General features: G+C 54.4%; 1 protein-coding gene across 9 annotated transcripts in view; it reads left to right on the forward strand.

The window, feature by feature from the left end:
- Window positions 1-17,903, forward strand: part of HM13 (histocompatibility minor 13) — a 38,902-nt gene extending 20,999 nt beyond the window's left edge. The window contains exons 5-13 of one of the 9 annotated variants that reach the window (XR_008701621.1): window positions 644-783; window positions 881-1,006; window positions 1,703-1,760; window positions 4,631-4,714; window positions 7,643-7,679; window positions 9,940-10,042; window positions 14,104-14,189; window positions 16,402-16,604; window positions 17,459-17,903. Coding sequence is in view for 7 of the 9 variants with exons in the window: in XM_055544686.1 (XP_055400661.1) it covers window positions 644-783; window positions 881-1,006; window positions 1,703-1,760; window positions 4,631-4,714; window positions 7,643-7,679; window positions 9,940-10,042; window positions 14,104-14,189; window positions 16,402-16,548; window positions 17,180-17,300 (902 nt within the window). In the remaining 2 variants the exon portion in view is untranslated. Of the gene's footprint in view, window positions 1-643; window positions 784-880; window positions 1,007-1,702; window positions 1,761-4,630; window positions 4,715-7,642; window positions 7,680-8,755; window positions 10,043-14,103; window positions 14,190-16,401; window positions 16,605-17,179; window positions 17,341-17,458 lie in introns of those variants that run through there. The other 8 variants (XR_008701622.1, XM_055544686.1, XM_055544688.1 and 5 more) reach the window with 8 other exon arrangements.
- The last annotated feature ends 2,422 nt before the right edge of the window (window positions 17,904-20,325 follow it).

A 20,325-nucleotide genomic window follows, 5' to 3' on the forward strand; every position in this document is an offset into this window, starting at 1 on the left:
CTCTCTCTCACCTGCTTCCTCCCCTGCTGGTGACACAGGGCTACCAGCAACCTTCTTGACTCCTTTGGCGGCAGAGTAGAAAGATTCCTGAATGAACTAGGACCTTGGAAGGGCCTTGGGCTCAGTGCAGTCAGCATTGGTTGAGCACCCACTGTATGCAGGCTCTGTGCTGAGTGCTTTGTAAGGACCACCTCACTTGCTCCCCGTGGCAGTCTTATCAGGGAGGTGCTGTGACCCCCATTTTTTTGTTTTGTGTTTATTTCTTTGGTCACACCTCTTGGCGTGTGAACCTTCCCCAACGAGGGATCAAACCCACGCCCCCTGCAGTGGAAAGGTGGAGTCTTAACCCCTGGACCACCAGGGAAGCCCTGTGATCCCCTTGTTACAGATGAGGAAACTAAAACTCGAAGAGGGAGCTGCCTCCCCAGCTGGCTGTCCAGCTGCTAGTGCAGAGCGTGGGCTTCCAGCACCGTGGACCACCTCCCACTGACCCTGCGTCAGGCCTGGGTTCCCTCTGGGCCTCCATTCCCTCCTCTAGGAAATTGGAGGGTCTGGGGTTGGGGAGGGCTCCAGTGAGCACCCCCAGCCTGTGGGTCTCTGACGGAGCCCACAGCCATGCCCTCCTCCGTCCAGGGGCTGACAGGTGGGAGGGGCAGCCCCGCCCCGGGGAGTGGACTTACCCGGCCTCTCTGCCCAGAGATCATCAATTATGAGTTTGACACCAAGGACCTGGTGTGCCTGGGCCTGAGCAGCATCGTTGGCGTCTGGTACCTGCTGAGGAAAGTGAGTAGCCAGGGCCTAGGCAGTTGCGGGGGGTGGTGGAGTGCTGGAGGGGCAAGGTGGTGACCGGTGAGGTGGCCTAACTCTCGCCTTCCCCCAGCACTGGATTGCCAACAACCTCTTTGGCCTGGCCTTCTCCCTTAACGGGGTGGAGCTCCTGCACCTGAACAACGTCAGCACCGGCTGCATCCTGCTGGGCGGACTCTTCATCTACGACATCTTCTGGGTGAGTCGGGCAGGGATGCTCAGGAGGTCCGGTGGAGGGCAGCCACCTTGACCTGCAGGTAAGGCCCCGGATCAGGTCCTTTCTGGGGCAGTGCCCTCGGCTGTGAAGTAGATGACAGAGCAGAGTCCCACCCCCGCTCGCCGAGAGCTCACCTTTCTTTGCCCTGTGCCTGCCAGCCGTCCTCTCTCCCGCACAGTGAGCCCGGCAGGGGATTGCTTATCCCATGTCTCTCCAGCAAGCAAGTTGAGGCTCAGAACAGCTGAGGCAGGGGTGGTGAAAGCAGATGAGTGGACACTATTGAGCAAGACACTGACCGTGAGGACGGAGACTGTGCGCTGGGCTAAGGGACCTGCCACCCTTGCTGAGAGGCACCCCTGAATGAGTGGTGCTGGAGGACTTCCTCTCTTGGGAAGGACAGAGCCCTGACCTGACAGGATGCCCAGCCAGGGCATCAGAGATCCTTTCCTAACTCCTTGGAATTGCCCCTCATTGCTGTCCAGACAAGGAACCCTAGGAAGTGTCCGTTTAGCCATGTCAGTGGCTGCCTCATCTCAACTTTACATCTGCTCTGGAACCCTTCTTGGCTCCCTGTCTCTCTCCCGCCCATCGCAGGCAGCCCCTCATTGAAAAGCCACGCACAGCCATTCCTTCCCATCTGCACGCACTTCCCGCCAGACTCCTCTCTTCTCCTTTTAGGTGTTTGGCACCAATGTGATGGTGACAGTGGCCAAGTCCTTTGAGGCGCCAATAAAATGTAAGTGACGCCCACCTGGCGGCCCGTCCCCGCGTGGTCCCTGAGTCAGCTAAACCCTCCCTCAGCCGTTCCTTCTCCAAGTTCCCTGCTGTCTAGGGCCTGGTTTCCTTCTCCTCTTTGATTTGTCAGCTGTGTTCCCACACAGCCATCCTCTGGCCACCTGGTCATAGAGAGCGGTGTCTAAAACAGCCTGTGGCAAGGCAGGCGGGGCCTCCAGAGGAGGACACCCCCACATCAAGGCCTGGAGCCCCCTCCCTGGATCCCTGTAACACATAACCAGCAGGTGTTGTCTGCCCCACTCCTCTCACACTTCCCTGGTTGTGTTCTTCAGCGTATCCATTGTTAGAAATATTAGAAACCTCACCTACAGACCTCTGTAATGTGGAAATGTTGTCATTTCACTCAGCAACAAGCCCTGTGGCGGAGCATCTAGAGTTGGGTTTATGACCATCAGTGGCATCGCCAAGAGCCAGGGTCACCTCTGCCCTCCACCCCACCATTCTCAGCATGTTCAGGGGCAGAAAAGGGGAACTTTATGTCTCCCTTTCATCACAGAGGGATGTGTTTTCCTGAATTCTCCCTGCAGCCTCTCTCATATTTCACAGGCCAGAATCGGGTCACAGGCCCAAGTTCATTGTTCCTCATCAGAGGGGGATGAGAAAAGCATGATGAGCTTGGGGTTTAAGCCTTAGACTATCAAGAATCACTCCCTGGCATCGCGAGACCCAAAGAGGAGGACGGAATCCATCAGACATGATGGAAGGAGGAATGGGGATCCTGTTGGGCAGCCAGGGTGGAGCCGGCCCCGAGAGCCAAGCAACAGCTGCGCTCCTCATGTCTGACTCCACAGCTGCACATGGGTCCTCTCCGTGAGCCGGAGAGAGGCTCACGGTCACACAGCTGCTCCTAGATGCTGCACAGGGTCGCGGCTCAGTGACCCCAGAGGAAAGTTCCTCCCAGCTTTGGCTTGGATGAACCCATGGGGCCTCTCCGGGCCCAGGAACTAGGTTCTCCCATTGGGAGTGGTGCAGAGGACAGGGTCACCGCCTTCTCCAGTGCTTGGGGGCAGTGTTTTGAGTTGGCAGCCTCCCAGAACCAAGGATGTAAGGTGAGGGCAGTCGAGCACAGCAAGAGAACAGATGCTGGCCAAGCCAGAAGAGCAACTGTGCCTCACATGCTGTGATGGATGAACCCAGCCAACAGGTCAGGAAAGCTTTCCTGGGTCCCAAAGAATGCATATGCGTTTAGCAAGCGTGAAGGGGCAGTAGGGGCATTTGAAAGAGAGAACAGCTTCAGGCCAGCGCTGCAAGCGAAGAATGCATGGAAGGAGCAGAGAACCGGAGAGGGAGCATGGTGACTTTAAGGGAGCAGCGGAAAAGAGGCCAGATTTGAGGAAGCTGAGGATGGCGTGTCAGGGAGCCCGGCTGCTGCCCAGTGGGCAGTGAATGAGCCATTGGAAGACTCTGGACAGGGAAATGACAGTCCCCTCTGGTTTCTGGTGTTTGGAATTGGGGATTTTGTCTTAGGGAGAAAGCTTGTTGCCCTCTACTGCTAGGAGTAGTCTAGCAGAGTGGTTAAGTGGACAGTTAGTGAAGTCAGAAAGTCTGGATATGAATCCCATATCTGATACGTGCTGGCTGTGTGGCCTCAGTGGGGAGACTTCACCTCTGTAGGCCCTGGTTTCCAGATCTGCCACTCAGGATTGAATGATAGCAGGTTTAGGAGGCTCAGACAAGGAGAGCTGTAAATCGCTGTGACTGTGTATTCAAGGCAGGAAGAAGTGGACAGGGAAGGACTCTGTATGATTCATTAGGGAAGCACAATCTTGGCCCAGAACCCACCCGTTTTACCTCTGTTTATATGCCATTGGCCAGAGCTGGGTCACATGACCACCCCTAGCTGAAGGGAAGTCAGGAATTCGGAGACCAGATTGTCCTGACTGTCTTAGCCTTATACCACACTTGATTCATCACCTGGGAGGGCAGCCTCACACAGAAGCAGGATTGGGTTAGTAAAGATGTAACAGTTAAAGTTAACAGTGTGTTCAAATAACCTAATCTTCATCACAGCGCTATAGGGTCAGTTCGGTTGTTATACCCATTTTACAGGTGAGACAGTTAAGGCCCAGAGTAGTTAAGTAAACTGTGCAAAGTCACACAGCAGAGCCAGGATTCAGACCCACACAGTCTGACCCTGAAGCCCACACATAACTGGTGAACTTGTGCTCCAAGGCTGTCTGGGTGAAATCCAGTTACAGCTGCCCCTTGCCATAACTGGACATACAGGGAGGCATTTTCCTCAGTCTGTATTTATCCAAACAAGTTGGCCAGCAGGATTTCTGAGTAAGGGGCTATAAGCAAGGGATTTGTAGGTATGTAGCCTCCTCCTCGACTGAAGCGACTTAGCAACAGCAGCCTCCTCCTCATCAACAGATACAGAAAGCCTGTAGCCCAAGCTCTTCCTTCTTCAGAACAAGGGTCTGTCCACATGTCCTGTGGTGAGATGGAAAGCCTATTAGATGCCAGCACTGTGTGGGCTCTTTCATCTTTTATATGCTAGGCTTTGGGGTCAGTCCCATTTAACCAAAGAGTTCTGGCTATTAAAAGGCATTGAAATTGTATGACATGTGAGTTACAGCTCAGTAAAGGCATTAAACCTTTAGCCTAGATGATTCTAGATTCTTCCTGCTCTAACTAGCTGTGATTCCAGATGGACACACCCCCCTTCAGCCCATCAGCATCCTCTTGACTCCCCATTCCCATCCTCCCACCCAGCAATGCAAGTGTGTAAGTTCCATACACCAGAGGTGGAGGCTAGGAGTGCATGAGCTGGCTCTCACCAGCTCCTCACATCCCTGCCTCCCCCTCCAGTGGTGTTTCCCCAGGACCTGCTGGAGAAGGGCCTGGAAGCGGACAACTTTGCCATGCTGGGACTCGGAGACATCGTCATTCCAGGTGACGGGGCCAGGGCAGGGGCCAAAGTGCAGGGGGTGGAAGGGGATTCCATGGAGAAGGAGTCGTCCTGTGAAACACAGCCTCACTCACCAGGAGAGGGAAGAAGGAAGGGTTAGGCTGTGTGATTCCCCCATCACCACCTGCCCAGGGTTTGGTGAAGGGGATCCACCTCAGCACACATGGAGCACCAACGTGGGCTGGACCCTCGGGAGGAATGGTGGTGAGCAAGACTGCCCTCATGGAGCTTGGCTGGGTGAACAGACATTACTTGAGAGCTGCAGAAATAAATGTATATGACAGATTGAAATATAAGCACATCCAATGGCAGTCTTAAAGGCATCTGAGCCCTCACACTTGCACGTACACACACCCTTCCCAGCGTTTACAGGTGACACGGGTGTGCTAGAACTGCCGCAGTCTCCTTGGCCCCCCTCCCCAGTGCTGGGAGGGCACCAGGGAGGGCACGCACTGTGCGTGGACACAGGGCACACAGCTGTGCTCCTGTGTCTGCAGTTTTAGCAGAGGGACCAGTGGCCTACACCTGCCTGACCACATGACCTGGCCTTCGGGTCCATTTTATGTGTGTGGATGCTAGTCAGCACGCCTGTGGATATGGGCACAGGTACGCCTGTGTATGGGCCTGAGCATGGGCACACATCCTGGGGGCCTGCAGCCCAAACTGCCGGTCAAGAAACTCTGAGCAAAGCTGAGCTGCCTCTCTCAGGGCAGCTGAAATGGCTGAGACTTGGATGCTGTGTGCCTGCAAGACCTAGGCCCGGTGACAGAGATGCTGCACAATCTCATTCCCTAGTCACAGAGGCTCGGGGTCAGAGGGTTAGAAGCACCCCTGGTGTTTGCTTAGAAGAAAGCTTGGAACAAATTAAAAGCCAGTTTGTTTTCCAGTGTAGGAAGTAATAGCCATCCTGCTAGTGAGCGGGAGTGTACAGGCACTTCTGTGTGACACTTCCCTTTTATGGTACGTATGGTGGTGAAGCAGAGGCTTTCTCTCTCATAGCAGTGAGCAACCTGAGGCTCAGAGGTGAAGGGACTTAACGTAAATTCACACACTAGCCGGCAAGAGGTCCAGGACTCAGACCAGGTCTATCTGACTGCAAAGAAAGGTGATATTGTCAAAACTGCTTTTATGACAGAAACAACAATAGTAAGATCATGATCCTGGAGCCATCATTTGTCAAGCACCTGTTGTTTGCCAAGCAGTATGCTCAGTGTTTTTTTATATATTATCTTTGCTACTTTTAGCAGCCCAATGAGGTAGAGAGTATTTCCATTTTGCTGATGAAGAAACTGAGGTTAAGAGAGACTTGCCTAAGAGGTCATGCATGGTCTTGAATCCAGGTGTTCCCATAGCTTGTGGTGCTGGGAGGCAGGGAGGAAGCCCCATCAGGGATGAAGAAATGCGTTTGGTTTGCCCTGCAGAGCAGGGTCTGTCCCAGGCACCCACAGACTTCCCCAAGTGTCCTTGTTGGGTGGTTCTGGGCTCCAGGCCTGCACGGGACATCTCTGCATATCCACAAATCCCTGTATGTATCGGAAGTCTTCCAACAGTCACAGTTGGTGTGACTTATTGCATCCTCTCAGAGCCTCAGGGATAATCTTGAAGGAAGAAAAGGTTGCGGGGTGTTATTTTAAGGATCAAATGCAGTATTATGAGTAGAAGAAGCTCTTGTGAGCTCTGACCCGTGGATTAGTTGAAGAGCAGTTGTAGAATTCAGCTGCCAGGGGCCACTGAATTCCTAGTTTTGTTTCCAGAAAGGCAGCATTTGTCTGTTCTCACCACCCACCAGCTCCCAGCTGTAGTCTTCGCTGGGGACTAAATAATTTTCTTCTTTGAAATGAATCACATGTTGCCCGTCGGTGCTTCTCATCAGCATAGGATGTTTGGTTCCTAAGAGCTTGCTGTCAACCAACCAAATGAGGTTCAGCCCTGCTGTGTCTGAGCCCAAAGACAAGTCAGGGAGATACACAGGGATGGCCATGTGTGTGCAACATACCGAGGCTGGACTGGGTGGCTGTGTCTCAGGGACTCAGGTTTCTGGGGATGACCAGGCCAGATTTCAAAGTGCAAATAGGAGTGCAGTGGGTGGACAGAGTTCACTGTCTCCACCTGAGCTCATGCAGAGCCTCCTAGTGTCTGCTTCTGCGCTCTCCCACCCACCAAGCAGCTGCCACATGGGTCTTTTTCAAAATCTTTTGTGTTATTCTCCCACTTAGAACACTTCCAGAAGTGTCCCCTTACTCCTAGAATAAAGACCCAACTCTTCTCGCCCCCACGGGGTCCTGCCTGGCAGATCCGGTCCCCAGCATCTCCTACTCTGGGCTGCAGCCTGTCCTGCCACACTTCCTGAGCTCTGTTTCCTCAAGACCTTTGCACATGGTCTTCCCTCTCCCTGGCAAGTGTCACTTCCTCAAAAAATCCCTCTTTCCTCCCCACCCAGCACCCCCAGCCTGGGTCTCATCCCATGATAGACCTTGCCATGACACAGGAGCACCCTTTCACAGTTCCAGTCTCACACTGGTCTTTGTTCACATTTGGTCAGCATGCCCCGCCCCAGGTTTTGCCTCCCACTGTGTTGCCTACAGCACCTAGTGCCTAGGCATCCTGTAAATGTTTGGTTGCGCCCCGGGTGGTACAGCAAACGGTGCTGTGAGGTGCCGGTCAGTGTGGTCCCAGGCCAAAACAGTCTACCTGGAACAGTTCTGCCACTTACTCCCTCTTCCAGTGAGGCTCCCCCATTGTTCCAGGTGGACTGAAGGTAGAGAAACAGGATTTCTGCTGGCAGTTGGCAGTCTCAGCCACACTTTGTTCCCTGATGATTGCTCTGTGGCTGAGAACGGCAGGCTGGGGACCCAGCTGTCAGTTGTATGCTTCTTCCCTATCTCCATCCAACCCTGGTTTTCTCCCCGCAGGAATCTTCATTGCCTTGCTGCTGCGTTTTGACATCAGGTAAGCCACTTAGGAACCCTAGTCCTCAGGTTCTACAAGTGAGGCCTTCCCCGACCCAGGCAGGAGATTCTCTGGGGTTCCTCCATTTGGAGGAGCCCAAAGAGGGTAACTCAGGTCACAGACCCTCCACCCAACAGCAGCCTGAACAATTCTGATTTTATCTGCATTGTACATTCTGAGATTCTAAGTGCCCAGAGAGCCTGGAGAGGGTGGGGAAGGTGGGACTCATAGGCTGAGAAGGAATCCCAGAAGGTCCTGGTGGCACCCATAGTGCTTTCTCACTGAGTGGTCTTGGCAAGGAAACTGACCTTTCCAGGCAAGGTTTCTCATCCTGAAGTTAGTGGTCGCTCCTGCCTGGGGCTGACGGGGACGATGTGGAGGGAGCGCTGAGACCGGCTGGCCTCGGTGGCTCCCAGGGCATCCAGCAGCAGGTGCAGCCCTCATTGCCACCAACTTTTATCAGCCATGGGTCAGGTCTCCGTATCCCAGCTGCTCTCGCTGTTACCCACCCTCTCCTTACTCAGACATTCTCCAGTCCCTTGTAGAAAGTGAGCACAAGGGAGAGGGAAGGGGGCCAAGCTGAGCCACCACTTGAAACTCAGAAAAGGTTGCGCCTTTTCAGGTGGGTGAATGCACCTGGGCAAAGCGGGGCCTGCCACCAGCAGGTGGCGCCCAGTCTTCCTAGAGGAGAGCTTTCTGCATGTATATGCTTAATTTTGAGCTGGTTTATAGACTATTTCTTCATCTCCTTATGTCCGGTAGTTGCAAAAACAGTAATAATGTTGAAAGTGGTAGTGAGAAACCCATTGCCAGCATCATGGAAGTCCAGGCTGCATGCAGAACTGAACTTTTCCCCTGCTCACATCACTCTGGGTTGTTTGCACAGGGCCACTGTGGAGCCTTTGGAAGAGACCTGGCCGGCCTCTAAGTAGAAACATGTCTGTGCTGTGCTGGCTGCTCTACTGCTAGGTTTTCAGAGGTCATGCAAAGAGAAACCTATAGGAGTCTCCAGGCCATTTGCTAGAGAACCAGGTTCAGCTGGCTGCACCCTCCAAGGAAGAATCCTTGTCCTGCAGGTCCTTGGGAGCTTGTTCCAGAATCTGCACCATTCCCAAAGGGAGTCTCTTGTACTCCAGGCTGCACAGCAGGACTGTTTTCAGTGGACTGCGGCTCCCAGCTCAGAAGCCGCCAGGGCAAAGGGAAAGGAGTCGGCCCCCCTTCGTTCCACAGATGTTGCTAGACACACACAAAGGTCCTGAGCTGGCTTCGTGAAAGGGCAGCAAGTGATGGCAATGCCAGGATGCTTGTGGGTCAGCTCTTCTGAAGCTGATTTTAGGCGAATTCCCCAGGACGCCACTGGCCTTTTATCCTCGTAATCAACATCTTTTTAGTATCCATGATGGGTTACTGAACTATTAGCTCCACTGCACTTAAAAGTAAGAACTTAACTTTACAGTTTCTCCATCTTAGTTCCTCAAAACATGAGCCCCAAACCAGCAAGGACCTATTCTTTAGCACAAGGAACTGTACTTAATACTTTGTAATCACCTATAAGGGAAGAGAATCTGAAGAATATATGTATATCTGAATCACAGCATTATACACCTGAAACTAATATGATATTATAAATCAGCTACACATTTTTAAAAAGCCAAAAATAAAGTTATAAAACACACAAATACCAAAATGCAGATCCCCATACTCATTAGATTAGACTCCCTGGGAACTAGACCTGGCACTCTGTTCTGTTTTGAGGGGTTTTTGGTTCTGTGGTTTTGTTTTTTGTTTTGGTTTTTTTTTTGGACCACGCTGCTCAGCTTGTGGGATATCAGTTCCTTGACCAGGGGTTGAACCCAGGCCATGGCATTGAAAGCCTGGAATCCTAACCACTAGGCCACCACGGAACTCCCACACAGTTCTTTATTTTTTAATATGCTGTCCGGGTGATTTTTATGCTGACCTGAGCTTCATAGCCACTGTTCTCGATTATAGCATTTGATATTCAGCAACCATCAGGGAGATGGCGCGTGGCATTCCTGTTTTGCAGATGATTAAACTGAGGCTGAGAGAAGGAAAGGGATTGGTCCAGAGACGCTTAGATGGGGCAGAACCAGAGTGCACGCCCGTCTCCACACCCCACAGCCCATAACCTTAGCCCCACACAGCTTCCAGGGTCTCCCCAGCTCCTCTCCTGAGAGGGCATGTGGCTCTGCAGTGCTTGTGTCTCACTCTCTCTCTCTACCCCATGCCATCGCTGAAGCTTGAAGAAGAACACCCACACCTACTTCTACACCAGCTTTGCAGCCTACATCTTCGGCCTGGGCCTTACCATTTTCATCATGCACATCTTCAAGCACGCCCAGGTGAGCATGACTGTCCTCGGTGTACAGGGCGTGCTTTCACTGCAGGTGACCAGGACTCCCGTGTCACACGTGCAGGCGACCCAGGGGTGCAGAGCGGCCGTGTCTGTGATTCTCTCGGGCTTTCACCCATAGTTGGTGCAAGATGACAGCCTGGCTTCAGGTAGTACATGCACGCTAGTGGTGAGAAGTGGGAGGAGGAAGGCTGCCAGCCGAGCCTGTGACGTTCAAGGAAGGCAAAACCTTTCCCTGAGCCCTCTCAGCAGATTTTTGCCCACATCTGGGCCAGATCAGTGTTGCGTGGCCCCAGCTGTGGCTTCTCAGCCTCGGTAGCGGTGGCAGACAGAAGAACGGAATCGGGTGGGTGTTTGTTGTGGTCTCAGCCCATTGCCTGCCCCCCAGGCAAGTGATAGGATGTCAGGATCTCCCTCCCATCACCCCCCAGGCCAGCCAGGCTCTGCCTTCTCCTAGATGGGTGCTGAGCTGCCAGGTGGACCAGGCCAGGAGCTGTCAGTGTGGCCTGGAGAGGAGGAGTCGGGGAGGGGAAAGCCAGCAGACAGGGTTGCTCTCTGCTGGGAATCAGAGTACTTCCTTTGTGCCAGGCTCTGCTCGGTGCTTCGTGAGGGTTCTGTGAACAGATGAGGAGCTGCAGTTCAGGTGCTCCGTGGAAAGTGTGATGGACCCAGAATTCAAACCTGTGTCACACGAAGACCAAGCCCAGGTTATGAACCCCCCGCCATGGGAAAGGCCGTGTGGAGTGGAGTCTAAGAGAGCCCTGGTGGCCATCCAGGCTCTACTGTCTGAAGTTACACTTAGGACTCCTTATTGATTCATGAAAACAGAAAATGAGGATAAATAGTAGTAGCCACCTTGGGGTTATTTGAGAGTGAAATAAGTTAATGTAAGTGAAGTGCTCAGATCCACGTCTGACCCAATTGGTATTGCTGTGCTCCCTCCATCCTCCCCCCTCCTCCTCCTTTCTCCCTTCCTTGGGCACCGGCCACAGAGAAGCCACCTTTGAGTTAATCACAAAGGCTGCTGACCCAGTCAGTCTGTTAGTTTGCCAGGCACTGTGCTAAACCCTTTCGCTCATTAACTCATTGAGTCCTTACAGACACTGTGAAATTGATACTAACACTATACAGAAAGTTCAAGGTCCTCATCAGTAGAGAAACCAAGAACCAGTGAGGAAGCCCCTTTCTTTCACATCTGCTCCAGATGACCTCAGGAGCTGTGCAAGCTGAGAGGGACATGCACTTGGCAAGGAAGGAGTATTTGGGCCTTGTCTTGGGAGGTGTCTTCTCCAGCTGTCAGCCCCAGCAGATTCCAAGCCCAGAGCTATCACCTAGGTGGCCACCAGGTGGCAGGCTTGCCTTCTGCCTTAGACTCAGAGAAGGCTCCATTGGGAGCTCTCACACAGGCTGGGGGCAGAGGTAAGAGAGGTGGTCCTCTACATGAGAGAAAAGGAGCCTTCCCTATGTGACACAGCAAGTCAAGCTTGGCCCTGGCTGGAGCCCTAGACTCCTGACCACAAGCCGACCCTACTGCCTAGCAGCAGCCCACCTGTTCTCTCTGATCATCCACATGGGTATCTCCCTGAAAATCTTCATTGAGGTGGGATCTGGACACAAGGGGAACCTGTTCTTTGAGCTCCTCCTCCCTCACCAAGACATAGGCAGTCCCTATGCCAGCAGTTCCCTAGGGAGGGTGTGACCCCTGCCTATGTGTCTTTTAACCTCTATCAAAAATATACCCCAAGCCAGGACTAGCAACCTCCAAAGAAAGGTCCTTAATGATCATCAGGTGCCCTCACTGTACAGGCGGAGAGGGAAGCCCAGACAGGAAAACGGCGTATCTATGGTCACAGAGCAAGCTGAGGCCTGATGGAGACCCAGGAGTCCTGACCCCCAGCTCACTGCCCTAAGCTGTACACCCCATCCTCTCCTTAGCACTGAATTTCTTTGGAGAGGTTCCCTGGTGCCTTGAGAGGAAAGAAAAGAACAGGTTTGTATCCCTCTGATACTAAGCAAACACTTCTTCCCAAAGGAGCACCTCAATTGCTGTTGGCTCTTAGGTGAGGAAGACCTTGGTGGGGCCAAATATCTACCCACCTTCCCCCAGGAAGCCCTCTATTTTGCCCAGCCTGGCCTTGATGAAGAAGACACTGGACTTAAGTGACAAGGAATCCGTGTCTGTATCCTGACCAACTATGTGATTTAGGGAAGATCCTTTTTCCTCCTCTTACCTCAATTTCATCATCTCTTAAGTGTTCTGCTTTTCAGAAATTAAATTGTATTAAGTTTGTATTTGTTTTATTTCATTAATTTTTGTTTTGCCTTCATTCTTTTCCTCCTCCTTTGGGGCTTCCTGATTTGAAAACTTGCATTGTTTATTTCTCGTCTTCTCATAAATGCACTTAGAGTTATAAACTTTTCCCTGAGTACTGCTTTGGCTGCCCATCTTGAGTCCTGATGCAGGCTTTTATCGTGATTTCTGTCATTCCTGGCCCAAAGCCGGTCTCATAGCAAAGACTTGATGCAGGGGAAGAAGCTCAGCTGCCTGAGTTTAAATCCCAACTCAGCCACTTACACACCCTGTGTGACTGCAGGCAGGTCATTTCCTTCTGTCTGAACCTCAGTAGCATCATCTGTAAAACTCAGATCCAAATGCTCAGGGTGTAATTAGGCTCAAGGTTAATCTGTCTGAAGTGGCATCCATGGCAAGAGTCTGAAAATGGTCAGCTTTCGGGGACTGTGGAGCCCTATCCTCTAGCCAGGGGCTGGCTTGGCTTTAGGAACAATGTCTCCTTCACTCTCACCCAAGTCATCTCCAGGGCACCCTCTGAATTTTGTGAGGGAGCCATTGGCTTAGTATTCACCAGGCCCTCTTCCGAGTAGTAGGAAGACAGCAGTGAACAAGACAGCTGTGGAGCCTGCCCTCGCAGAGTTAACAGCCTAACAGGAGAGAATCTCCAGCCTGTAACGGCCCAGGGATGTTTCATTCCAAGTTGCTGGAGAATGCCGTGAAGAATTGCAGGGGCCCTGAGTATGCAGCAAGAGGGCCTGACTCAGTGTGAGCGAAGGCTTCCCCACAGAAGTGACTGCTGAGCTGAAGTCTGAAGGAGAAGGAAAGTAGGCACAGATGGGAAGAACATCCTAGAAATGGCACGTGCCGAGATCCTGTGGCTGCAGGTGACAAAGAGGACCGAAACGAGACCAATGTGGCCAGAGCAGGGCAGGGCGGGTGAGGTTGGAGAGGGAAACAAGGGTCACATCTCCTGAGGACGTCAGGCCACTGGGAGCAGTAGGGGCCTTGGAAGGCTGAGCAGTAGCGTGAGGTCCAGCTTTCAGACACTGTGAGCAGAAGAATGGCTTTGGAGTCTAGGGGTACCCGAGTTCAACCCCCAGTTTACCACTTAGGCTCTCCAAGGCCTGAGCTGTCCACTCCCTACTCCCAAAGCATGAGCCTTCCGCTTGTACAGAAGGAGGAGGGTCATGGGGGTATGGAGGTGGACTGAAGTACTCGCCAGAGCCTGTGTTCAGGGCACATAGTAGGTTCTCCGGGAACAGTGCCGGCCGGTGTAATTGTCCTGTCTTCCAAACCCAGCTTCACCAGGAGTCTCCTCACAGGCTCTGGGCCCTGACCAGCTGGGTGACCTTGATCCCAGGACACAGCAGGTGCTCCATGCATAGCAGCTATGTCATCATCGTTGTCATTATAACAGCATCTCCTGGAGTGTCTTTAAAAGTGCAGACTTTCAGCCCCAGACCTAGGCAGTCAGAGTCTCTGGGAGTAGGACCAACTCACCAGGAACCTGGTGTCCTGGGCAGTTGGGATGCTGCCAGCCAGACTCCAAGGCACCCTGAAAGCCCTGCGTACTTGAGTTTCTTTGGGCTTCTTGCTGCTTCTCCCAGGGAAGTCAGGAGCCCCAGTGCAGGCACAGCCACTGACTTGCTTCGTGAACCTGTCCCTCAGTCACACCCAGAAGAGAGTTGGGGTGATGGGCCCGGCCCTGAGTGGGTGCCCTGCCCAGCATTGCCTCACCAGCCTTTGTCCTCTCACAGCCTGCCCTCCTGTACCTGGTCCCTGCATGTATCGGCTTTCCTGTCCTGGTGGCACTGGCCAAGGGAGAAGTGACCGAAATGTTCAGGTAAGAGGGGGCAGGGAGCAGGGGTCTGCCTAGCACTGCAGGCAGCTGGCGGAGCCTGTGAGGGCTGTGGGTACGTGCCTCCGGGGGAACACTGTTCACGCCACCAGCCTTGCCCTTTGTATCAGCACGTGGGTGCCTGTGGGCACCAGCAGAACCCTTCCGTGGGCCAGTAGCCAGGGGTGGGAACGGCCTTGGGGCTTTCAAAGCAGCCCCCACACCAGATGCCAGCTGAGTCATGAAAGGGGACTGGCTGGTGTAGACTCCTCACCGCAGGCTGCCCCACTGTCGGGAGCCCTGGGTTCCCATCCCGACCCTGTCACCATATGACTTCAGGCAGGTCTTTCCCCACTCCCGGCCTCAGTGGCCACACGTGAGTGACACAGGGGACTCTATGCTATGCTAAGTCACTTAAGTCGTGTCCGACTCTGTGCGACCCCATAGACGGCAGCCCACCAAGCTCCCCCGTCCCTGGGATTCTCCAGGCAAGAACACTGGAGTGGGCTGCCATTTCCTTCTCCAGTGCATGAAAGTGAAAAGTGAAGGTGAAGTTGCTCAGTCATGTCCGACTCTTAGCGACCCCATGGATTGCAGCCTAACAGGCTCCTCCGTCCATGGGATTTTCCAAGCAAGAGTACTGGAGTGGGGTGCCATTGCCTTCTCCGCAGGGGGACGCTAGTGTGATGGAAATGCTCAGTTAGAACTCCAGCGTCAGTCTATGTCCAGTTGCCGCTGTGGCTGTAACCCAGAGCCGGCTGCTTTCTCTCCATCTTAGTCACACACATACCCCCTTCTCTGTGGCCGTCCACACACCTGCCACACCCGTGATCAGCCCCACCCTGACCCCCAGGCCTGCGTGACTCTGACAGGTGTCTACACCCCAGCAGCACCAGCCCCACCCGCCAGGGACCCAGAAATAGCTGCCAGCTGCAGCTGAAGCTGCCCACTCTGGGGCCTTCCACCAGCTCCACCTGCCTAGCCTCCAGGTTGTCCCTCGAGTGCCTGCCAGAGCTTTCTGTGCACCTGGCTGCCTGTAGGGGAGCCTGTGACTCACCCTTCCCCCATGCCTGCCCCTGCCCTCCCTGCCCTGCCTCAGAGCCCTAGGCTCCCAACCTGCCTGCCCAGGGCTCCTGACCTGGCAAAGCTCTGTGGACTCTGAGGCAAGGCTGGGGGTGAACCAGGGGGCAGATCTGGGGGCAGGAATGGGACCTGGGCCCTGAGCTCAGTCCCTACCCTCACCCTCGGCTCTCAGCCAGCCTCAGCCCCCAGCACCTACTTGGGGTGACCTCCCTAGCCAGGACAGAGGGTGCCCGCCTTCACCCACTTGGTGCTTGGTTTCTGTAAAAGTTTGCCCACATGGGTGCCCCACCTTTCTGCCCCCCACCCCCCCAGGAGGTTTTTAGATTGAGGTGAAAAAGCAAATAGTCTCTCTTCTCTTCTGCCCATCTCTCTCCCTAATTCTCCACCTTATCTTTGGTTTTACTTTTCCCTTTAGTGGCACTCTCCTTTTTTTATTCATTTACTTTTTAAATGATAACACATTCACGTGGTTCCAAATTCCATAGCAGGAGAGGGACAACCAACCCCCTCACAGCCCAGCCGCCCACGCAGCCAGCCCCGTCCCTGGACATCCAGAGGTGTCTGCACCTGAAAGCGTGTATGTGTGTACACGTCCTCACGCAGGCGGTGGCGTTCTTGGGGCATTCTGCGTCCTGATTCTTCACACAAGGGTGTGTCTGAGAGATGTTTCCACAGCAGCAGAACATCTGCGTGTGTGCTCAGTCGCTCAGTCGTGTCCGGCTCTTTGTGACCCCATGGACTGTAGCCCGCCAGGCTCCTCTGACCATGGGATTCTCCAGGCAAGAATACTGGAGTGGGTTGCCATTCCCTTCTCCAGGGATCTTCCCAACCCAGAGATGGAACCCACGTCGCTTATGTCTCCTGCATTGGCAGGCAGGTTCTTTACCACAGCGCCACCTGGGACACATACGTATACATCTAGGGCATCCCTGTTCTTCTGCAGAGTGTGTTCCTGTATAGGTGCATCTTTTCTTTTTTATCCTCCAAGTAACACTGGCTTCTTTGCACAGAGTTCGAAAATGCAGAGATAGATAAAAGTAAGACCCACTTCTGCTCCCTGGAAGAGAAATCTCTGTCCTCGTTAGTCTTTTCCTCTCCATCTCTTTTTTTCTGTCTCTGTCTGTCTCTCACACAGCTACGAGTCCTCAGCGGAAATCCTGCCTCACACCCCGAGGCTCACCCACTTCCCCACAGTCTCGGGCTCCCCAGCCAGCCTGGCGGACTCCATGCAGCAGAAGCTAGCTGGCCCTCGCCGCCGGCGCCCGCAGAATCCCAGCGCCATGTAATACCCAGCGGGTGCCCACCTGCCCACTTCCCCCTACTGCCCCGGGGCCCAAGGTAGGGCAGACAACCCCGCTCCAGTGTACGGGGCAGGGAGCATTGCCGGGGCAGGCGGCAAGAGGCAGCTCCACCACCACCAGGCAGCCACAGTGCCCAGTCGAGGGGCGGGGGAGCTGGGCCCCAGAACCCCAGCGGCCTCACCAGTACTGTGGGGCTCACCTGAGAGTGGGGTCAGCAGCCCTGGTCACACAGCTGTGGACACTGTTACCACTCTGTATATACATAACCTGGGGCAAGTGTATAACCTTCACTTTCCCCTTTCGGAACCTCTCTTTGTTCATATAGAAGTGGGCACATACCTGCCTCACAGGGTTGATGTGGTGAGGAAATGTGAGCATTATCTTTGGCATTAACTCACTTGCTCAGTGAATGGAGCCCAAAGGAAGAGCTAAGCCAGGGTGTCTGCCTGCGAGAGCGGCACCTTGCCACTTGTCAGTAGAGCAGCCCCCCTGCCCGCCCGCCCGCGCCCCTGGGGCTGAGTTTTCCCACTCCTGTTATGTGCCCTGGGAGGCAGCCATTGTCCTGTAGCCTCATCCTGGCTGCCCCTATTTTTCCCCACTCTCTTTCCCCAGTGGGAGGTCCAGGAAGCTTAAAATGGGTCTGCACAAGCCCAGCCTCTCCTCCATTTGCCGCTGCCCTGCCACCTCTTGGCACCACCAGGCACAGAAAAAGTGGAACCAGCAGCCGGTCTGAGGAGGGCGCACGGCGGGGCCGGGCCAAGTCCTGGAAGGTGCTGGGCCAAGGATATGTGTACGCAGGGTTTTCCTGCGATGGTGGGAGGTGGGCACAAAGATTCTGCCCTTCCCTCCTCTAAGTGTGTCGTCCTTGTTCTGTCTTGTTTTTCCGGTCAGTTATGAGGAGTCAAATCCTAAGGATCCAGCAGCAGTGACAGAAACCAGAGAGGGAACAGAGGCGGCCGCATCGAAGGGGCTGGAGAAGAAGGAGAAGTGATGGAGCTGGTGCCTGACCCTGCAAGGGCCAGACACCCGGGCGGGCTGGCCGCACACCGGGCCACACAGTGCAGTCCTGCCGCTGGGGCAGGCAGCTCCCAGAGAGGGGCAGGGGCAGCAAGCTCCCTCCAGCGGGGCCTCCAGGGCCTGGTTCCCTCTCCCCCTTCTCTGGCCTTCCTCTGCTCCTCCCCATCTCCTGCCTGCAAAGGAAGCCCCCAACTGTCCCCACCCCCCCAATCCCTGGGTGCCAGGTGGGAAAAGTGGGTCTGATTTTTAGACTTTTGTATTGTGGACTGACTTTGCCTCACATTAAAAACTCATCCCGTTGCCTGGGCAGGCCACTGCACTTTGAGAACGTTCTCACCCAAAACCTTAGAGTGGGTTTAATACTCACCCTCCCACCCAGAGACTTTCATGTAAGCCCCGTCCTGGGGATGGTGGACCGTTGCAACCTGCGGTGAGACCCTGACCTTCTGGCCCCTCCATCCTGGTTGCCCACCCAGCGAGTGGCCAGTGTGCCAGCTTAGCACCCCCGGATACCCTCTGACCAGCAGAGGGGGCCCTCGAGCCCTGTCCCCAGCCATCCAGTTCTCCTGCCACACTCCTCCCAGTACTTGGGGGCAGCGAGGGTGTTGGACAGGTACTGGCTACATCACATTCTGGAGGAAAGGTCTGTGGGGAAGAGGCTGTGGTACCAAAAGTCTGGCCTGACTCAGCAAGAGGGCCATTATCTGTGAAACCAGGGAAGCAGCAGGGCCACGTGGGCCCCAGGAAAGTGGATTTTATTCCCAGGCTGGCAGAACCCATCCTCCATGGTTTCAGCATCCACATGGCTTCAGCTGGGGAGCACTGGGACTCTAGATCACCCTAGACATGGAGGACCCACCACTCCCCTTCTGCCCGTTCCTGGGGTTCTTCCCAAAACTACTGCTGCAAAGCCAGAAGGATCCTGATTCTCGGAGCCATCCCCAGCGCCCCTGGAGAGGCCATCCAGGCCCAAGAACTGGAGATCCCAGAGCCAGGGTTTCTCCACAGTTTGCCAAAGACAGCATCCCTGGCCTGAAGGAGAACCCCCAGTGGACCAGGCAAGGGGTGGGCACAGCCTTCATTTACCTGCCTGGTATGGGGTCACTGGATGGAGAAACTAAGGTCAGGGAGGGTGGCCACTGGCCTGAGACTCAGACTTTCAACAGCCCAGAAGTCTCTGCCTAAGCTTCCAGGTTTAAAGGCTGAAAATGACAGTGCTTCCACTTTGGAGCTAAAGAACAAGTGGGAGCAGATAATGGGAGCTGCTGCAAGTACCAAGCACCTCAATACAGGATTTACTTAATTCTCATACTCTCCTTCTGTAATATTAGCCCCATGTACAAGTGAGAGAATTGAGGCAGCTTAGCTACCCCTAGACAGGGATTTGACCTTGAGCAATCTGAATCAAATTCCAGAGTTCCTAAGGACTTTGCAACTCCTCTGCAGACCCCTGGGCCTGAGTCACTACCGACTTCTCTGGCTTTCTGGAAAGGAAGGATGGGAAATCTCAAAAGCTTCCCCCAGCCAAGAGGGTTCCTTTCAGGGGCTTCTCGGATCTCTGCCGACTCCAGCCACCTCCAGAGGGGAGGCCGTGTGGTCCTGGAACAAGGCCTCTCTGAGGGCGGCAGATGGGGCAGGCAGCCCAGGCACACAGCACAGTTGGTTCTGCGGTCCATAGCCTACAAAGCCCTCATTGAGTCACCGCCGGCCCCCGGCAGAGGCTGAGGTGGCAGTGGCGCCGGGCGCCTGCCACCTAATGACCGTCCTGGCCCCGCCAGATGCTCCACAGACCTCGGCAGCGGCCGTCCAGGGCCCGCCCGGCCAGCCGGCACCGCAGAGGCCACTCTAATTCCAATTAACCAGCTTCAGCTGAGCAAACAGCGGGCAGTGGTGGCCCAGCCCAGGCGGTAGGCCCGGCCTGCAGAGCCTCTGAGTCTAGACTCCAGATGTGAACCACCACAGCCGGAGTCCCATGGAAAAATGGCACCAGGCCGGGCACGGATCGGGTCTGCACGCCGGAGAGGCGGGGGTGGGTGGCTGGGCAGGGCCCCCGGTGGGCCTACTGCCAGCCTCACCCTGGGGTGGGAGTGGATTCTTGGGAAATGGCTCCAAAACCCCCAAGTTCGCCCCTGATGTGTTAGGTGTCCCTTTCAGTGGCCTCCCTCTCCCCTGACTACGGTTGAGTGGGAGGGGGCTACTGTAGGAGAAGAGGGAGGCCAGCTCTGCGGAGAGCTCCAGTACACTATTTCATCTGTATTTAACGTGTCCAGCATTATGATAACCTATTTTAGAAATATTCATGTAATGGTTATAACACCCCTGTGAGGGAGGTGCCATCGTTTTTACAGATAAAGGAAACTGAAGTAGAGAGACATTAAGGGCCCCAGAGGGATTTGAACCTAGGATGCCTGGTTTGGGGGATCTTCACCGCAGTTGCTGCTGACGTAAATCAAGATGCTCAATTCTGGGTTCCGTCTTGGAGTGGCGCTGGAGAAGAGGGTCAGCATCGACAGCAGGGCTGGCTGTCCACTCTGTCCTGTTTGCTCAGCTGTAAAATGAGTAAGCTCCAATTTGGAGGGGTTGCTCCAGTTTGCGGGGGAGGGGGTAAAGCCTTGACATGCCCTTTTGGGGTTTCAGCACCAGGTATGAGTTGGGCACAGGTCAAGCCGCTGGGCACGGCAGCAAACACAGGTCAAGCGCGGGCTTCCCGGCTGACGTTGTGATCAGGCAGACAGACTTTA

This window comes from Bubalus kerabau, chromosome 13 (assembly GCF_029407905.1).
Source record: "Bubalus kerabau isolate K-KA32 ecotype Philippines breed swamp buffalo chromosome 13, PCC_UOA_SB_1v2, whole genome shotgun sequence".
NCBI lineage: Eukaryota > Metazoa > Chordata > Mammalia > Artiodactyla > Bovidae > Bubalus > Bubalus kerabau.